The sequence below is a fragment of the Populus trichocarpa genome, chromosome 10, assembly GCF_000002775.5.
Source record: "Populus trichocarpa isolate Nisqually-1 chromosome 10, P.trichocarpa_v4.1, whole genome shotgun sequence".
NCBI classification, from domain to species: Eukaryota; Viridiplantae; Streptophyta; class Magnoliopsida; order Malpighiales; family Salicaceae; genus Populus; species Populus trichocarpa.
In genome coordinates this window covers 17,667,463-17,685,932 of record NC_037294.2, presented here as the reverse complement: position 1 = coordinate 17,685,932, position 18,470 = coordinate 17,667,463, and the positions used below count along the sequence as shown (strand labels likewise).

The following is an 18,470-nucleotide window of genomic DNA, read 5'->3' as shown; positions in this document are numbered from 1 at the left end:
CAGTAAGAAGTTGGTATTGAATTATACAACTTAACCTGAGTTAATAACAAATTTTTAAAAAAATATTTGAAGTTTTAATATTTTATATAAAAAAATTAAAAAATAATTTATGTGTATGAAGATTATACATGTTGTAAATAACGAAATTTCAAAAATTATTTCAAAAAGTTTTTTATCCCATATTAAAAAGATATTATGTTGTCTTTTTAAGTTGAAATATTTAAATCAAAATTTTTTCATTTCATATTGAAAACATAATTTTTTTTTCCTGTGAACATATATTGTATATACTAAAGGGTTTCAAATCCAACTTTGAAAAAATATAATATTTTTTTAATATTTATATAGTGAATTTTAAAAAGGGTTAATAACGAGTAACAGGGCAGCCGGGTTTTTGCTTATGCCAGTCTTTTACCTTACCTGAATTGGTTCAGCCACCGGGTCGTCCCGGTCCCGGGTTAACCTATCGGTCCAATCCAGGTTTAATAACTATGCTCATAATCCGAGTAACTTACCTAGGAGATAACTACTACTGTTTATTAGTTATTTTTCAAGGTTTGTTTAAAATAAATAGGAACAAAAAAAATTCAAAATTAAAATTTTTATTATTTTTAACCGTTCATGAATTATATATATATATATATATATATATATATATATTTTAAATAGACTATGTAGAATAATTAATAGAATATTACTAATTACTCATCAAGTATCATAAAAGTTTCCTCACAATCTCTTATTTAACGGGAAAATTTTACAGTACTTAAACTATAATGAATAATATCCTATTAGTTATTTAATAAGAATTATTTTTAAAAAAATAAACACAAGTGAAAAAAAATACATTATTTATTAAAAATAATAAAAATATCTTCACCTAACAATTTTTGTTTTTTATTGATATTTATTAATTTCTATAAAATTAATTTAATTAAATGAATAATAGAAGGCAACTATTTAAGCATCGTAAAATTTGTCACGTAGTTTCAAATTGCGAACAAAAGTTATTAAGAGATATCTTTAATGATTGTGGAACAAAAAAAAAAAAAAAAAAAACCAGAATATCAAATAATCAGTACATGACGTGTACGTGCCTGACCTTTGCCTCCCGATCCTGCCATGGTCCCCGACTACGGAACGGCAAGAGAGAAATTCAAACCAAGCGTCGACCACTGACCTGCACTCAGGGTGGTTGGATGCTGTGCAGACCGTGCAAAATATTTACTATTTTATGTACAAGTTGACAGGCGGACCATGATTTAATCAAGAGGAAACTTACTCGAAAATTTACATAAAATTTATATTTTATCTTATGAAATCTAATGCTCTTCTCATAATTATCGATTAATTAAAAATATTTTATCTTTAAAAAATAGTGGGGAAATACTGCGTTCAAGAGCGTTGCCTGTGTACACAGGGACGAAGCTAGTTGTATTTGACAGGGAAGCTAAAATTAATATAACAACATATATTATTAAAAAAATTATTTATTTAAAATAAAATTATTTTACTATTCTATATTTAAATGCTAAATAATATAAAATTTTAAAATATTTTGTAGGGCCCGGGCCCTGCTTATATCTCTAATTAAGCCTTAAAAGCAAACAATTGAATCTCTTGTACGCGTGTTTAATTATAAAGCCTAAACCCATTTTAAAGTCTGAAGAAAAGGAAAATTACTTGAAAACCCCCGATAAAAAACCGAAAAGCTACTCTCCTTTTTTCTTTTTGGTTTAATCCCGAGGGACATCTTTGTCATAAGAAATAACAAAAAAGGACCATTGGAGAATATGTGAACATACAAGAATTCAATCCTCCAGTACTTGTTGGGGATTAAGAGGGACAATATAAGGACAAAGTGATCAGTTTATCTCAATTATAATAAAATTCATTATTATTATTATTATTATTATTATTATCATTGTTTTTTAATAATTAACCCGAAATTCCTTAATAAATGGATAGATACGCTTGCAGGAGGAGACCTGGTACTCTTACCAAGCACGTACGAGATCCTTTGCACATCCATTCATCAAGGGAGACAATAAGGAGTATGACAATGCTGTTAAAATATTGTTTGTTTAATTTTTTTTTAGTATTTTTGTATTGTTTTGATGTGCTGATATTATAAATAAAATTTAAAAAATAAAAAAATTATTTTTATATATTTCTGAAAAAAAAACATTTTAAAATATAATCTCTATTACATTTTCAAAAAATCCCAAAAGCAAAAAGTGCAAAACAAACACAATAAACTAATTGTTATTATCATTTTAAAAGTTTGTTTGTTATTGTGGTGTGATTGCATTTTTTTTTAATTTTTTATCATTTTAATATATTAATATTAAAAAATTAAAAAAATATTATTTTAATACATTTCTAAATAAATAATTTAAAAAAAAAACAAATGCCATTGAAATAAAAGAAGTAAACTGATCATCCACCCCCATCTTTTGAATTAAATTACATATAAAAACAACATAAACATTATGGTCCACCAGTAGATCGGTATTTTTGTTTTTTTATCATACAACACTATTTTTGTTTTTTTTTTATCTGCCTTTGCATGATCCACCAGTAGATCGGTATCTGGGTGAGTGGTTACGTTCCTAATTAATTTCACCTAGGAACCTGTGTTGGGATATTGCCATTTAGTGGCAATACCCCACCACTAATTGTGGCTTAGTGGAAGCATCACTAATGCCACAATTAGTGGCATGATTTCGGGACCTATTGTCCCCTTTGATTGCTGGAGAAAGTTGCCAAGAATTGCCTATAAAATAGGCATGTTTTTGAGAGCAAATAGAGTGAGAGAGAACGTGAGTGTGTGCAAGAGAGTGAAGAGAAAGAGAGCTGCAATGGCAGCAGCCTTGCTGCCATTGCAGCAGCTGCAAGTGCAGCAAGAGAGTTGATGAGTTGAGTTGAGTGGATGTAATCCTCCTCCTCTACATGTATTTTTGTATCCTTTCTCTAATCTCTAATAATATAGACTCTCTCCCGTGGATGTAGGCGATTTGCCGAACCACGTTAAATATTGTGTCAGTGCGCATTACCCTCCTATGAGCAAATATCAGAACACCCCCGGTCCGAGCATGGGGGTGCCGGAAATTCCCCAACAATTGGTATCAGAGCACATGGTTTAAAGGGGTGTTTGATTTTGCTCAAAAATGAAAGTTGTCAAAATTGTGTTTTGACCATACCACTTTGTAGAGGAGGAAGAGACGAAGCCACTGGTGAAAACGACGTCAAAATCGGACGTCGGACATGGCCGCACTCTCCATCACTCTCCGGCAAGCCGTCTGCCCACGCGCGCAGACGCGCCCCACGCGCGCCACGCGTCTTCTTCGCCCGGATGGGCTGACCCGACCCAAATACCAGTTGACCCGACCCACATGGCTGACCCGGATATTAATGACGTCAGCATGACATAATTGTGATGTCATCATGCACAGTAGACATGCCAGGGATGACATCAGCCTGGTGTAAGTGTGATGTCAGCATGCACAGTAGGCATGCCATGTCAGCAGCCACATCACCAGCCGCGAGCCGAGCCGTTTTGAAGCCGAGCCGAGCCGCGAGCCAAGGGATAAGATTCTGTGCAGCAGAGTCTACGTGCTACCGGATCTGAGATTGAATCTGGGCCGCTCATCAGGCCAGAATTGTTTTGATCAAATCTTAGCCGTCTGAAATGCGATTTGGACGTTTTTCAGACTTGTTTCCAGCTAATTTGATCGTTCCGGATGCAATGGTACGGTCCGATCGTTGAGATTTGAGACCGAAAGTGGTGGTGGTGAATTAACAAAAGAGATTGCCCGATGAGGAGGCATCTGAAGGGCATCATGGTGGTCGATGGAGATGAAGAAGAAGAAGGTGCACATGTTTACCCAATTACATGTGTTGAACTGCTAAGTGGGGAGATTTGAATTGCCTTGAGGGAAGGTAAAATTGGGACACTCTGGACACCCGATCAAGTGGACAATTTAAGGTGTAGAGTGGAAATTAATGAAGACCAATCTTGACGAATCTAAGAACTGGTAGTCTCGCCAGATGTTGAGAAATCATGTATTAAACCAATGTATTCCAGATCACTTATAAAGGAAAGCCGCAACAAAGCTAGCAAATGGTTGTATATACGGAAAGACAGTACGATGGATAGATATGGCCTAAGAAGTTCTGTCTAGGAGATTGGGTTTTAAGCGGGACCAGTGTGACCCCTCCAATCTTTCCTGGGAACTTGCTTAGTGGAAGGATTATCCATACGGTACTATTTTCGTATATATAGCAGTTTGTAATGAAACAGTTAAAGACTAGCAGGATGACGGCACAAGGGAACAGTTGGGTTCCGTATGATCAAGGATCTGATGAAGTGGTGATTTCTCCAAAGAAGTTAGATTCGGTGACTGTGATTTCTCGAGGGGAGAATTGATGAAGACCCTGATAATGGTAGAGAAATACGGCAAGGGATAAAGATTGGCACCCTATTTTAACTTGGATAGATGTGGTGACAGGATGAGCTGCTGTCAAACATAAGCAAGGAATAGGGGAAAAATCTGGAGAACAGAAATTGCACGAGGGCACACGGAGATTGTGCATGAGTACCCGTAAGATCCAACGAGGTACTGTAATGAGACAACAGGTGCAAGGAGAAGAAGAGTTCCCAGATGAAGCTCAGAGCAGAGACTGTTAAAGTTTGTACAACAGGAAGTCTCTTCTGCTCTTGATGAAGACAACATGCGAAGACCTTTCCAATGCATGCAAGGATGGAAAGAGAGCTGTTGCAGAGGCACCTAATTGAGGGGGTGCAAATGCCTGTGATAAAAGGCGACCGCCTATGATGAAAGGCGAAGACACCAAAGAGAGTTGGTGTAGGTGGAGCTGTCAAGCAGAAAGGCACAGAAGCTCCAAACATAGAAATCGAGGTGGAGGATTGCGAGGAGTATACCGCAACTTTCTCTTTCTATGTAGTCAGTGGCAGTAATCTCTCCCATAAGTGCACATGGTGGTAGAGAATTTTGGAGCCACTTTAAAGCATCTCAGCTGAAGGAGGATGCGACCACCTATGAAAGGCGAAGACACCTTAGAGAAGGTGTGTGAGGGCCGTGAAAGGAGCCCCGGATCAGACCGCCCTATGACAACGGGCGAAGACACCTTAGAGAATGTGTGAGGGTCGTGATAGAAGCCTCAGTTCAGACCGCTGCATGGCGACGAGCGGAGACACCTAAGGAGAAGGTGTGTAGGCCACGATATGAGCCCAGTTCAGAACAACCCCAAAGCCGATGTGATGGCTAGATACAAGTGGACAGGTGTATGGATAGCCAATGAAGTGGCTATGATGAGTATGGAGACAAATGCAGGATTGACTTTCATGGATATTGCCCCCATGCTAAAGATCAATGAGCTAGAAGACATTTGCCTTGGACAATAAGTGTGTGACTTGTGGAGCATTAAGACGCGGCTGCTATGAAGAAGCAGAAGGGCATGCGCAGGTTCCGAGAACGAGTTGACTCTTGTCAAGGTGGTGAGCTCGATAATGGCATTGTAATACTCAGAGTATGAAGACAGATATGGATCAACCTTTAATGGGCTGCCCCCATGGTTAAAGGTGGAGAGCTACCTGGACTCTTACGACTAAGAGCGAGAGACTCACGGAGAAGTAAGGCGTGGTTCCTAGGGTGGAACAGAGGGCAGACGCAACTCCTGGATGAGTTGACTCTTGGAAGAGTGGTGAGCTCGTGATCATATTGAGATACTCAGATAATGACTGTCACACTTGGGAATATTCGTTTGAGGGGGTGTTGCAAGCCTTGGTGTAAGGCTTGAAAAATCATTCCGGACCGAGCATGGTTGATACGCTCGAAGGGGAATGTTGTGTTGAAGACGCTCTCAAAATGGAAGCTTGGAAGAACTGCAGAATGCAAGCTTGTGCTGAAGAAGCAAGAAAACAATTGCCCACACAAATGGCAAAGGGGGTGATTGTTGGGATATTGCCATTTAGTGGCAATACCCCACCACTAATTGTGGCTTAGTGGAAGCATCACTAATGCCACAATTAGTGGCATGATTTCGGGACCTATTGTCCCCTTTGATTGCTGGAGAAAGTTGCCAAGAATTGCCTATAAAATAGGCATGTTTTTGAGAGCAAATAGAGTGAGAGAGAACGTGAGTGTGTGCAAGAGAGTGAAGAGAAAGAGAGCTGCAATGGCAGCAGCCTTGCTGCCATTGCAGCAGCTGCAAGTGCAGCAAGAGAGTTGATGAGTTGAGTTGAGTGGATGTAATCCTCCTCCTCTACATGTATTTTTGTATCCTTTCTCTAATCTCTAATAATATAGACTCTCTCCCGTGGATGTAGGCGATTTGCCGAACCACGTTAAATATTGTGTCAGTGCGCATTACCCTCCTATGAGCAAATATCAGTACATCACCGGTCGGAATCCCCAACAACCTGGCCCTACGCGGTTCTCCTCTTATGGTCACCGGCCACCATTTTATTACACAAACTGTGCGTAGACAAATAAGGAAATTTATATTGAAGGGATGATTTACAAAAGCAATTAGGCCTTCCTGCCCTTTTGCCATTTCAAGAACTAACAAGTGATTTCAGGGCAGCAATCCGGATTACAGAATGAATTTTGCAACTGATATCAAAATTCAAGGATATATTTGCCGCAACAAAAATAAAATTTCACCCGCTTTACAAATTAAATGTTTCATGGACTTGTAGAAAAACAAAAGAACAAAAGTTTTGGCTCCGAAAACTTATTTTTTGTTAAGGAAAAAAGCTTCGTAAAGTATATCATTACTTAATAAATTCTCCTAAAATCCCAGAATTCTTTTAAGTTTTGCATGTCTTCTTAGCTTTTACATATACATATGCAAATAGCAAACGTTTGATTCTAGTCGAGCTCATTCTGGCCACAGCTTCTGCCAGAGGTAATGCCAAGGTGACGAGAATTGATCCGATCTTTTGCTATCACCTGCAAACCAACAAAGTATTACATTAATATACGGAGTATGAATTTTCTGGAGAAAGAGCTAGATCCTACCATGTGCTATATGACCATACCATATGCTTGAAAGCCATGTCCATTTGGCTCTTAGTCGTCGTCATCATCCTGCCAAAACCATGACTAGGACTTGCATTAGCACTACTATTAGCAGATTTAGTAGCACTTTGCTGCTTTGGCTTGGCTTCTCTTTCTTCAGCTCCCAATTTTCTAGCATTCATTACCTTGTCTACCATTCTGCTTCCGAAAATTTGAGCTCCATTATTTCCTGTTACAGTTTTCCCTTTTGAAGTGGTCAAGTTTTCTTCATTGCTCTCTTTTCGACCCCTTGTCACACTTGGTGAGCAGGATTGCCTTCGTGGCCTTGGAGCGGGGTCTTGTTTTTGACGAACTGACGCTGTTGGATTGGCTGCAACAGGTCTGCCCCTAGTAGCAGAAGTTGCACGATCTGTCCTAAGATTAGGAGGCGTGTCATTGGAAAATCCTGGAATTTGAGCTGCAATTGTTGACCTGACAGAAGGCGACACACCTCTATTTTCAGGCTTTGTTTTTATATCCTTGGAAAGGTTCGAGGACAGGAAATTGGTTTGACTTGATTTTTGGTTAGTGGGTTTGGCTGAGTTTGCAATCACATTTGTTTTTCTATTCGGATCTGTTGTGAATTGGGCCATTTTCTGGTTCAGAATTTGTGCTGCTACCTTGCTGTTCTTATTTTCAGTTGATGTTGAGATTCTTTGTTTTTGACCTGGGGTTACTGATCTTTGAGGGATCCTATTAGGTTTTGAATTTGGAGTCCTTAGTGTTACAGTACTTCCCTTCAATGCGTCTGTATTGTCTGCAAACTGCTTAGAAGAACACATTTAATCACTTGAAGGCCATCACTATAATGATTCTGAACTCGTCACAGCAGAAGTACACCTTGTTTTAAATCATTTATCGCCTTGATTACTAATGCTTAATTGGAAATGAAACATTAGATTTTAGAAATGGTTTTAGACTAGGAAAAAAAAATCAGTTCAAACCATTTTCATATTGTCATAATGACATTAAATTCCTTTTCAAGAGGAAAACTAGTTCTCAATTTGTCTTAGATATAGGCATAACAGTTATCTTCTTTTGATTTACTAATTCAAGAGCAACATACCCTCGAGAGAGGTTGAATTATCGGTATCTCCCGTTGGACAATATTTCCCGGGGCGTTCGCTTCCATTTCTAGGGAAGGGAACAGAGGAGTTGCTGGCGGCGTTTTCAACCTTCATGCATAAAAACAGGGCAACATGCAAATTAATAAATACTAAATTGGTTTGATTACACAGACAATTGCTAATGCCACATACATGGAGTTTAAAATGATAAGGAAACTCGACAAGAAATACTGATTACCAGTCATAATCATTTTTATCGTTTTCGCCAAACGATTCGTATACAGAACCTTTCCTGCCAGATGCAATTCTATAGAGTGTATGATTCCCTGCATTTCTAAGACTAAGTTAAGAGATTCAAGTGCTAAGAGCATGTACTAAATAACTAAATCCTCATTCTTAAGACCTCATTTCTGTTAAGACTACGCACAGTTGAACTTACCAGCAATATTAGGCTCAAACTCATCAGAAACAGGCTGAAGGAGACAGGCAAGCCGGTCTTTTTCGCGTCTTTGCAATTCCTTGAACAGAAGAAGATCCTCATCTCTGTCCTTCCTTCCTTTGATGAATGGCATGCCTGGGACTTTCCTGCTGCTACCTTTCATAATTTTGTGCGTTCACTTTGAAACCAGCTTGCTATTCCTGAAGGTAATGAAACGGCTTGCAAGGATAGAGATGCCGGGTTCACTACTTACGAAGTGGCAACGTATATTCCAATATAAGAAGGTGAATGTAGGGACTGCCAAGTGGAGCCATGGCCGGCAATGTCTTCTTGGGTCCATGCCAGTCCAACACAAGGCCACCAAATTCCCGAGCAGCGGGGTATCAATTATTAACAAGTGTTGACAGAAGGACAGATTCTTTCAGCCTATACATTTGGCATCTTTGTGTAATTTCACTCTACGTTTGAGGGAATGTTAGGAGGGCAACGGGAAACATCCAGCCGCCCAATTTGAGTTGATACATGTTTTTTTTTTTTTTCCCGTTTGAGACATTCAAGTCTAGAAATCTATAGGACCATGTCGTGACCTAACCCAAAAGACACAAGGGCAAAATGAAATGATAACATAAACATGTGAAATCCCTGTTCCAAGTAGCCCAGTTGCTTCTTTTTCCATTGGTCATAGAAAGTCAAACTACATTAAGGTTATTTTTGGGCCAATGATCTCAAAGGAACATTTTTTTTTATTTTCCTACTGCATTAAAAAATATTTAAATGGAAACGAGAATTGAATATAATACATTATCATCTTGTTTTTTTTCCTTTACTTTTCCCTGTCATTCGAACTTAATTTGATATGATTTTGATAATTTCCCAAATCTGATTTTCATTTATTTTCTGGTTTTTTTTTTCTTCCTTTTTAAAGTTAAGAGCTGTTCAAATCAAGGCCACGAAGTGCATTAGCATGTTAATTAAATTTTGTGAAATCATCAATTGATGAGTGTGCATAGGGACTAAGTGGTCTTGCTTGGAATTGTGAAATCTTGGGATTTGTGAAATTCCTGGGGACTAACAATTTTATAAAGTTCACTACTCGAAATTGTTTGCGATTACAGCCATACATGACTGCTTACAGGTGCACTGTTTTTATTCATGGGGTGTTCTTGTTTCTTCAAAATTTAGGGAACCAGCAAGAAAATTATTGAAATACCGTATACAGGGGAAAAAAAAACTATTTCAAGTTCTGTTATAACCCTAACTTACAGAGAAAATTTTGTTTTGATATATTATGGACTTAAATGAGTGCTAAACAGATTTTAAATAAGAAGAAAAAAAAACAAAAATTGAAACATTATCTTCTGGATTTTTTTCTGGCATAACTTCTACTCGGCTGAATGCTGATAACAATGAAATGATCCATTAGTATTAGTCAAAATTATGTCTATTTCTATTACAAAACTGTCTGACATGTTCAAATTATCTTTTCTTGAACTTAAACTTGTTACACATCCTGCGTAAAATTACTTGGACAGTAGTGTTTATTTTAGATTAGTGCTAGGAGTAGTTGTTTATACTGTTTGATGTCCATAACAATAACCTATGGATATACATCAATTGATCATCCTTTCATGCTTTTCAAAGTTCTTCTGCAATTCCAGGAGGTATCCTACCATCTGTATTTCGAACCCAGTTCAATCACCTTGCACCATGAGGCGACGCTTTGGCTATGATTCTGATGCAGGTGAGCTGAGTTTTAGAGAAGAACTCTGTTCTTTAGTTGGTTTGCATTTACCATAAAGGACCTGGATTGCTCCTCCTATGCATGAGGTTGAGGGCTAACCATGTTTTGTTTTAGAGAAGAACTCCATTGCTTGTCAATGAATTGCTTTCCAAGCAGCCTTTCCTTGGAGCTTCTTTTTTCTTCACCTGGCCCTTCCCTCCGCTCATCAACTTAACCAAGCGCGAACAGTGAGTCATCTGGTAGAAAGATATCTCGCCTTCAAATGTCTTTCTGATAAACATGTATGTTTTGCTGTGATTGGTGCAAGTGGAAAAGTATGGAATGTGATCAACAGTACCGCGCCATGCATTTTCATGTTTTCTCTGGTCTAGATCGCCATTCATCTTGCTGTGATCCTTGGATTGGAAAAGCTATTTCAATTCCACCAAAAACTGTAGCTAATTGCATCAAATGCTACTGTTGGAGGCCCTAAGACTGCATGTGGAATGGCCACTGCTAAAGCGGGGAGTTCGTTGGTTGTTCCTGGCATTCTCGCTGGCATTTTTGGAATTGCCATTATGAGTCAAGAGTAAAAATGGATTAAAATAGTATAAAACCTAATACCTAAGAGAAAGGTATGCAAGTCTAATTTACATGGAGTCCATAGTGCAAACCATAATTTTTGGGCATGGAACTTTGGTCTAACAAGAATTCTTTCAAATTATACATATGAATATAAAAAAATTATTATTTCCTGTAAAAAAACGTGTGATCACCCATCTTTTATAAACCAAATCTTAATGATTTATGATTGGTTACTCTATGTGGCAAAGCAGGTGAGCAGGCCTAGACCATATTGTATTGGGCCCAATATAAACCCGTTTCTGGTAAAGAGCTTGCTTCATAAAATGGGCTCCGATAAAAAAAAAACCTATACACAACTCAATACTCTTGGTTTATTGGGCCGCAAATCATCATCAGCTCTCGTACTCGATAAAAAATTGAATCCTCTTACGATTAATGACAACCTTCTTCTCCCTCCTTCCCCCCCTTCTCTTTACAGGGACAAAACTTGGTTGCAGAGGCAGTGATTGCAGCTGCCCGGTAAAGGCCAAGCAGGAACGCTTGTCCTCATCAGATCGTGCATTGAGGAAGCTATGCTCCTCTTCCTCTTGCATCACCGCCTCTGTTATCAGAAACCGTAACTTTTTGCTTAGAGCAAGATACATTTCCCCTTTTGTATCATGAAATTTAATAAAATATTCGAAAACAGCCCAACACAGAGCCATTCCTTTCCTTTACAATAATTTTTCATTCTATTCTACAACAGCAGCACCATCACCTACAATAACAGCAGCAGCTATATATAACATCAGCCGCAGCCGCAGCAGCAGAAGCTGCTATTAATCATTTAGAGGAGGCATAACAACCAAAACTGAGCGATGCATATTCTGCAATAGAGCTTGCATTGGAATCAGTAGTCAAAATTCTTACTGTTTCAAGTAGCCCCAATTACTTCCTTCCATAGCAAAATAAGTCCCAGCGTGAAACCATGGGTTCTGGTATTTAATTCTGGACCTCTCTCTTCTATCTAGTTCAAGAACCATAGTAGACTATTATAGTTCCATTAAGCTCATTCTACCAGTTATATGTATCATTTTACCCTCCTTGTTAATGGGTTTCTCTTCAAAGTTACAATTTCTTGTTGCTTCATGTTTGTGTCAGCAAAAATGTTTTTGTTACATGGGTATTTGTTGCGAAAGTTTTCTTTCGGAGACAATGAAAGCTATTAGAGCATCCCCAGGAGACGTGAAAAGTTAAAAATAAAACAAATATTATTTTAGATTTTTATTTTTTATTTTACTTGCTATACGATACTGCTAAACAAAATATTATTTTACTATTTAAAAAAAAATATTATTTTACTATTTTTTTTAAAAAAATATTATTTTTATATATCTTATAAAAATACTTAAATACTATTTATTACAATAATATTTTTATATTTTTTTAAAACTTATGTTTTTTTTTTTATAAAATTATTTTGGCTGTGTCTTGGTTTTCTCATGAAGTCAGCGAGTTCATTATAGTTTTATATTTTTTAATTGATTTTTTTTTTTAATATTAAATTTACCGTTATTTATAAACTTATTAAATTAATTAAGTTATATTAAATTATTAAAATAATTATATGTCAAATATATTAAAATATAGTTCTTAATAGTATCTGAGATGAGATGCTCATGGAGTTGTAAATTCTGTTGAGTGTGTTCAGGAAAAAGCTAGCCATTTGCCATTTCTAAGACAACAACATGGTATGTTTGCGAAAATTACAACTGGAAAACTTAATATATATATATATATATATATATTTTACTCTTTCCTTTGGTTTTTTTCTCCGAAAACAGTGAGCTGCTTCTCCTTCTCGTTTGCTGCAAATTCTCTTCAAAACTTATCTCACAAATGGTCATATAGTTATTTAACTCTGGGTAAGTTTTTTTAGCCTCCTTCTATTTGATTTACTCATGTGAATGATTTTGTTGAAATAATTCGTATATATGTAATATTATGTGCACATCGATATGAATTGATATGGGACTTTGCTTCATTAGTGTGTTCGATGAATTTTGGGTAAGAACTCAATTAGCGTTAGTATTAGAAAGAAAATAGATAAATATATAAGAATCATATAGAAAGATTTATGTTGAAATTCTGGAAAATCTATTAAGGTTCAAAATGGTAAAATCACAGTTTGGTCCCTGGATTTTTGAAATTTATGATTTTGCTCTTAAATTGTGAGAATTACACTTTAGTCCGTGCTTGTAAATAACAGTTGATGATGTATTATCAAATTTTATTGTTATCCTTTGAATTGGAATTTGATTCTATTATGTATTGAAATGTGTTTATTTATTTTGGAAGCCCCACATACTGCTTCTTTGTAAGAAATTGGTTGAAGACTGTGGTTGCATACTTGTTGAATAGCTATGAGTAATTTATATAAATTATATCTTTAAGAATAATGTTTATGATATATGTGTGTGCATATGAATTGTGATGTATGCATTTTGGTATCATTTGATGGGGATGCATTGATGTGTGCACACAGAGCGTGCAAATGATGTATTTGATTTGTGCATGCGGAGTGTGCAGATAATGTATTTGGTGTGACCGACCATCACACAACTTCAAAATGTTGTACCAATTATGTGAATTGTTATACTTTAGGAATAGTGTGATAGGTTATGCATTAGTATGAAAATACATTGAATAAACCATTATATGTGTGTTTGAACATACCATTCTTAGATATATTTATATTGATTAGTTACTTAGTTGTGAAAACTCATTCCTTTGTGCAATTATCTTTATTTCAGGCATATAAACTTTAAAGCAAGAACAAGTTGGATGTCTGTTTAAAGTTACATGTTGATTTGTTGTGTGAGCTTGCTTTTGTATATCTTGGAGACTTTGTTTTTATTTCATATTTCGATTGTATAAAGATATGATGTAAACTTTGTAATTTCTATAGATTGAGTGCATGTTTTGAAATGGTTGTACAGAGGAATGGATGGTTTATATTAATGTGATTATGTTGTTTAGTTATTTAAATCTTTTCTGTTTAGAAGGTGTTCTAGTTTGACAGGTTGAGGCTTAACATGGTCAAAGTAGTACTTATATGCTCTCAATCATGTGCCGGTCACATACTGATTTTGGGGTGTGACACGAACCAACACAACATGTACATGGAGCATCCCAGTTAATGGCAATACAGATTGATGCCGCCATAAATCCAGGAAATAGTGGTGGTCCAGCAATATTGGGAAATAAAGTTGCTGGTGTGGCTTTCCAGAACCTATCAGGTGATGAGAATATTGGGTGAGTTCTATTCACTATTGTTTTACTTGGGATGATAAATCATCTAAAATTTCCATTTCTTCTGAAATTATTTAAGGATAGGCGATGAAGTTTATATCTAACTTGATGCTGTGTTCCTCACTTCCTTGATTCCTTGGCATTGATAGGGAACATGTGTGTTATTTGCAGTGGCATTACTTCTTTTGCTATTCATTTTTTTCCTGTGATCATATAAATACTATTTCCAGCTAATTCCTTTCTTCTTTTTGTATTTTCAGCTATATAATTCCTGTTCCTGTAATCAAACATTTTATATCTGGTGTGAAAGAAAGTGGAAAATATGTTGGATTCTGCTGTACGGGTCTATCGTGCCAATTAACTGAAAATTTTCAACTAAGAAAGCACTTTGGTATGCGGCCCCCTGAAATGACAGGGGTGCTTGCGAGCAAAATTAATCCGCTGTCGGATGCACGTAGAGTCCTGAAAAAAGATGATGTTATCCTTGCATTTGACGGTATACCTATAACAAATGATGGAACTGGTAGTCATGGTATTACTTATTCAGTTACTCAGCACCATTTAAACTACAATTGTATCTGGTTCACCCAAAATCCTTAATGTCATAGGTCACTATTAGCTTCATCAAGGATTCATGATTTTGTCTTCTCTTCTGTAAATATTGCAATAGATGAGTAACCACATTGATGAATAGATGGAATTGTCACCAAGTTGGTTTAACTTTGGCAAAAGCTAACAGTGATTATTGGTTTAACCTTACAGTCTCCATCTATCTATGTTCTATGGATATTAAATGTCTTGTTCATGAAGTAAAAGCTGTGATAGGTTACTTGCTCATGTGTAATAGTTTGATAGCCATGTTTAACACATGATGTTCAGATATTTGTTAGTTTACTGTGGGGAGAAAATTCAGGTTAGCAGATGGCTAAACAATATATTTTGAGTGCCCATTCTCTTAGATCTGTGCTAGAGCCATGCAGAATGTGGCACTTGAAAGACACGCAACCTATTTAGCATGATAACTTTTATCGGGGTGAGTGTTTCTACTTTACCAACATTGAATACTGGGATCTTTAGATAATCTCTGACAGATATATCATGCTAATGATCTGTGCCCAAAAGTTCAAGTGAATTTCCTTTATCATTTTTTTTCAAGCAAGGGAAGTTGGGGACTGTTTCAGTAACATGCCATTACTTCTAAGGTGCAAGTACTGGATAATATGGATTGTATGGCATAGTCTAGTCATTTAACTAACTTATGATGGTTATATGTGATATAAGGATACAGCTGCTAAAGGTTATGATGGCTTCGTGCATTATTTCAATAACCTCGTTGGATTCTCAATAGCACGGGTAACTAAAGCTTTCAGTGGGGTAGCTTCATTTCTGAGTAATATGGTCTTTAAAGACCATGGCCTTAATGTCATTAGTTAGAATGCTTCCAGGACCTTTTCTTACTCTGCCAGTCCATGTTTTTGTTCATGGTGCTCTTTTTGATACCTGTGACTTGTCCTTGTACTCTTAATTTGTAATTTGACTCGTGCACTCTGCAGTGCCTTTGTTAAACTGAGAGCGGATAACTTTTGATCACTTGGTGTCTATGAAGAAACCCGATGAAATTGCTTCAGCTGGAGTTTTTAGGGGTGGTGAAGAGCATGAATTCAGTAATCACCCTTAGACCTGCAAGTCATAGTTCTATTTTCTCATTATTTTCTTGTATTGAACATTTTCTTTATTTCACAGATCTATCTTTAGAACAGCAAGCGTCCTTGAACTGACTTATTTAGGATTCTCTTCCGTGCTTAAGCAACAACTTCATAATTGTGTAACAGGTGTTTCCTTTATTAACACATGTGCACATGCTTGTGTGCCATCACATGATTGCAGTGATGATCAGTGATCCATATCTGTGTTCCATTACATCGAAAATCAATGCTTTCTTCATGATTGCTTACATTTCCAACCTGTTTGTGCTGGAATGGATTGGATTAAGATTATCATCTTAATCCATGGACAGACTAATGGCTGGTGGCCATATCCACCATGGCTGTATGGTAGATAGGCATAAGAGCTTTGAAATTCAAAATCAATAGATCTGAGAAACATGCTCTAGAACTTTACCAAATTCAACAATGAAAACTTTTATTTTCTTGTCTGCCACCAGAGACTTTTGGTTAGCTCCTTTTCTTTTGGAGCTTGCAAATATTATGACATTTCCCCTTGTTTGGTCTCAATTTATCAAATAAATCTGCAGTTATTTCTGTCATGAAGTCTTGGATTATCAATGAATATGTTCTTTCTTGTACTTTTAGATCATACTTATTGTTTGATTGATCATCCAACTTGTGTAAAAAAGATGTCTCTAGATGGCTATTACAATCTCTTTGTAGCTACCTTGTGCTTTAGCTTGCAAATTCTCCCATGGAAAGAAAATTGCAAATTATGAAAGAAAAGCTGCTGTGGGGTCTCTTTGGGTTTGTATCTTGAAGAAACCTCGCATCTTTTTGGATAGATTTTAATTAATTTTCGGATCTTCAGACAAGCTTTAAAGACAAGTTCTAATCTGTTACATGTGACAGAATTTAGAAGCGAATTGAAAAGGTCACTATTTTTATGGAAGATTTAATTTAGAAGGATACCTTTGTCTCTATCTCACTTTTAAGATTGCGAAGCTTGCTCACTAACATATTGAACTGGGCCAGAATGACATCATATTATCTATTTTCCCTTCCCTCCTGGTGGATAATTTCTGGTATTGTAAATTGATGAGACTGCAATGCAAAATAAAGCTAGGACGTCCTTTGCATGTTGAATTTAGTGCATCTTTACTGACAAGCACTTTTCTGGTTCAGGTGCTCATGGATGATATAAATGCAGGGTATGAGCGTCTTGCAGAGCTACAGGTGCCATCACATTTCCAATTTAGATGCAAATATGCTTTCACTGTGAACAAGTTTTTCCTAATGCATCGTTAGGTATATGTTATAGGGGCCACAACGATGCTGGTTCGGGCATAAAGAGCAGTCGCGTCATGCAAAAATGCTGAAGTGTAGGGCTGTCGGTCCTGTTTCTGTTAGGACATAACTGGGTAGTGGTCGTATTTGTTTTTCTGTTATATAATAATTTTGTACTAAATGCAGTGGTCATTTGTGCTTAAATGCCTGCTGACAAATAACTGTGTTGATGGGCAGGTTAAGAAAGTCAATGGACTAGAAATTGACAATTTGAAGCACCTGTGCGGACTTGTTGAGGGCTGTAGTTCAGAGAGCTTGAGGTTTGATTTGGATGATGATAGGGTAATTGCATTGAATTATCAGTCTGCAGAAGTAGCCATTTCTAGAATTTTGAAACGTCACAGAATTACTGTACGAATGGCGACTTCTTTTCTGTTCCATCGGCAGTCTGCTAGAAGAACACAAGCTGATTGATGATGAAGTTGAGTAAATCTGGTTACGCAATAACCGCTTCACATCACCAAATTAGGTATTCCTCGAATAAGGATGCCCATATGAAATTATCGAGGCTCCTATCCAATCGCAGAAGCAAGAATCATGGTAAACATGTTTTGCCAGTTGCCATGGTCGGTAACGTTGTGTTACGACAACCTCCGTCCCTCATTTCTTATCATTATTATTAAAGCTGTTAGTGACCTAGCTGGGGCTTCAGGTTCTGTACTTTTATTTATTTCCCAAGGAGCGTACACGTTTTCCTTGCTTAAAGGTCACGAAGGGCTTTGAATCATAAGAAGTAGAGTGGTTGAATTTATTAATTTTGTTCAACTCCCTCTGTTGTGTGCACAAGCACACATGCATTCCCCATAGAAACACGAAGGTGACGATAATTTTTAGCACTTTGAATCACCGTAGATATTCTTCTATTACACTCATCATCAGTGGCGGAGCCAACTGGAGGCAAGAGGCCCGTTATTTTTTTTTTCAAATTAGTTTTTATATTAAAATATTAATATAACAGCCAATATCTTACAAAAAAAAAAAAGTAAAAAAGAAAGTAAAAAATGACGTTGCTAGAGAAATATTATAACTCGTGAGTTTATATATATCAACAGTTTTTGTTTTCTTATTTTTTTCTTGACAATGTTTTTGCATCTTGTTATAAACTTCTTGATCACATGTTCAAACGACTCTCAACAAAATAAATAATATCTTGAAAAGTTAAAAATTAGATTTGATAGAACCTTGATTCAGAGATAACCCTGTATCTAAAAATTAAAATTATTGAAAAAAAATTTGGACCCGGAGATAACAGATAACCTTGTATTTAAG

The 18,470-nt window shown here is 36.6% G+C and overlaps 2 protein-coding genes across 2 annotated transcripts; one reads left to right on the top strand and one right to left on the bottom strand.

The window, feature by feature from the left end:
* Window positions 1-6,646: 6,646 nt before the first annotated feature.
* On the bottom strand, window positions 6,647-8,921 carry LOC7473783 (uncharacterized). Its single transcript, XM_052456260.1, has 5 exons — window positions 8,592-8,921; window positions 8,391-8,478; window positions 8,152-8,260; window positions 7,067-7,849; window positions 6,647-6,977 (listed from the first exon to the last, which is right to left on the bottom strand). Exons 1-5 carry the CDS (start codon window positions 8,752-8,754, stop codon window positions 6,897-6,899), a joined length of 1,224 nt encoding a protein of 407 aa, XP_052312220.1. The 5' UTR covers window positions 8,755-8,921; the 3' UTR covers window positions 6,647-6,896.
* Window positions 8,922-14,035: 5,114 nt separating this feature from the next.
* LOC18102668 (protease Do-like 10, mitochondrial) lies at window positions 14,036-17,966 on the top strand (the record flags this gene model as incomplete). Its single annotated transcript, XM_052456491.1, has 6 exons — window positions 14,036-14,190; window positions 14,448-14,778; window positions 15,469-15,540; window positions 16,578-16,661; window positions 16,875-17,090; window positions 17,379-17,966. Coding segments are annotated over 6 exons (1,095 nt in total), but the record flags the coding sequence as incomplete, so codon positions are not given.
* Window positions 17,967-18,470: the final 504 nt, after the last annotated feature.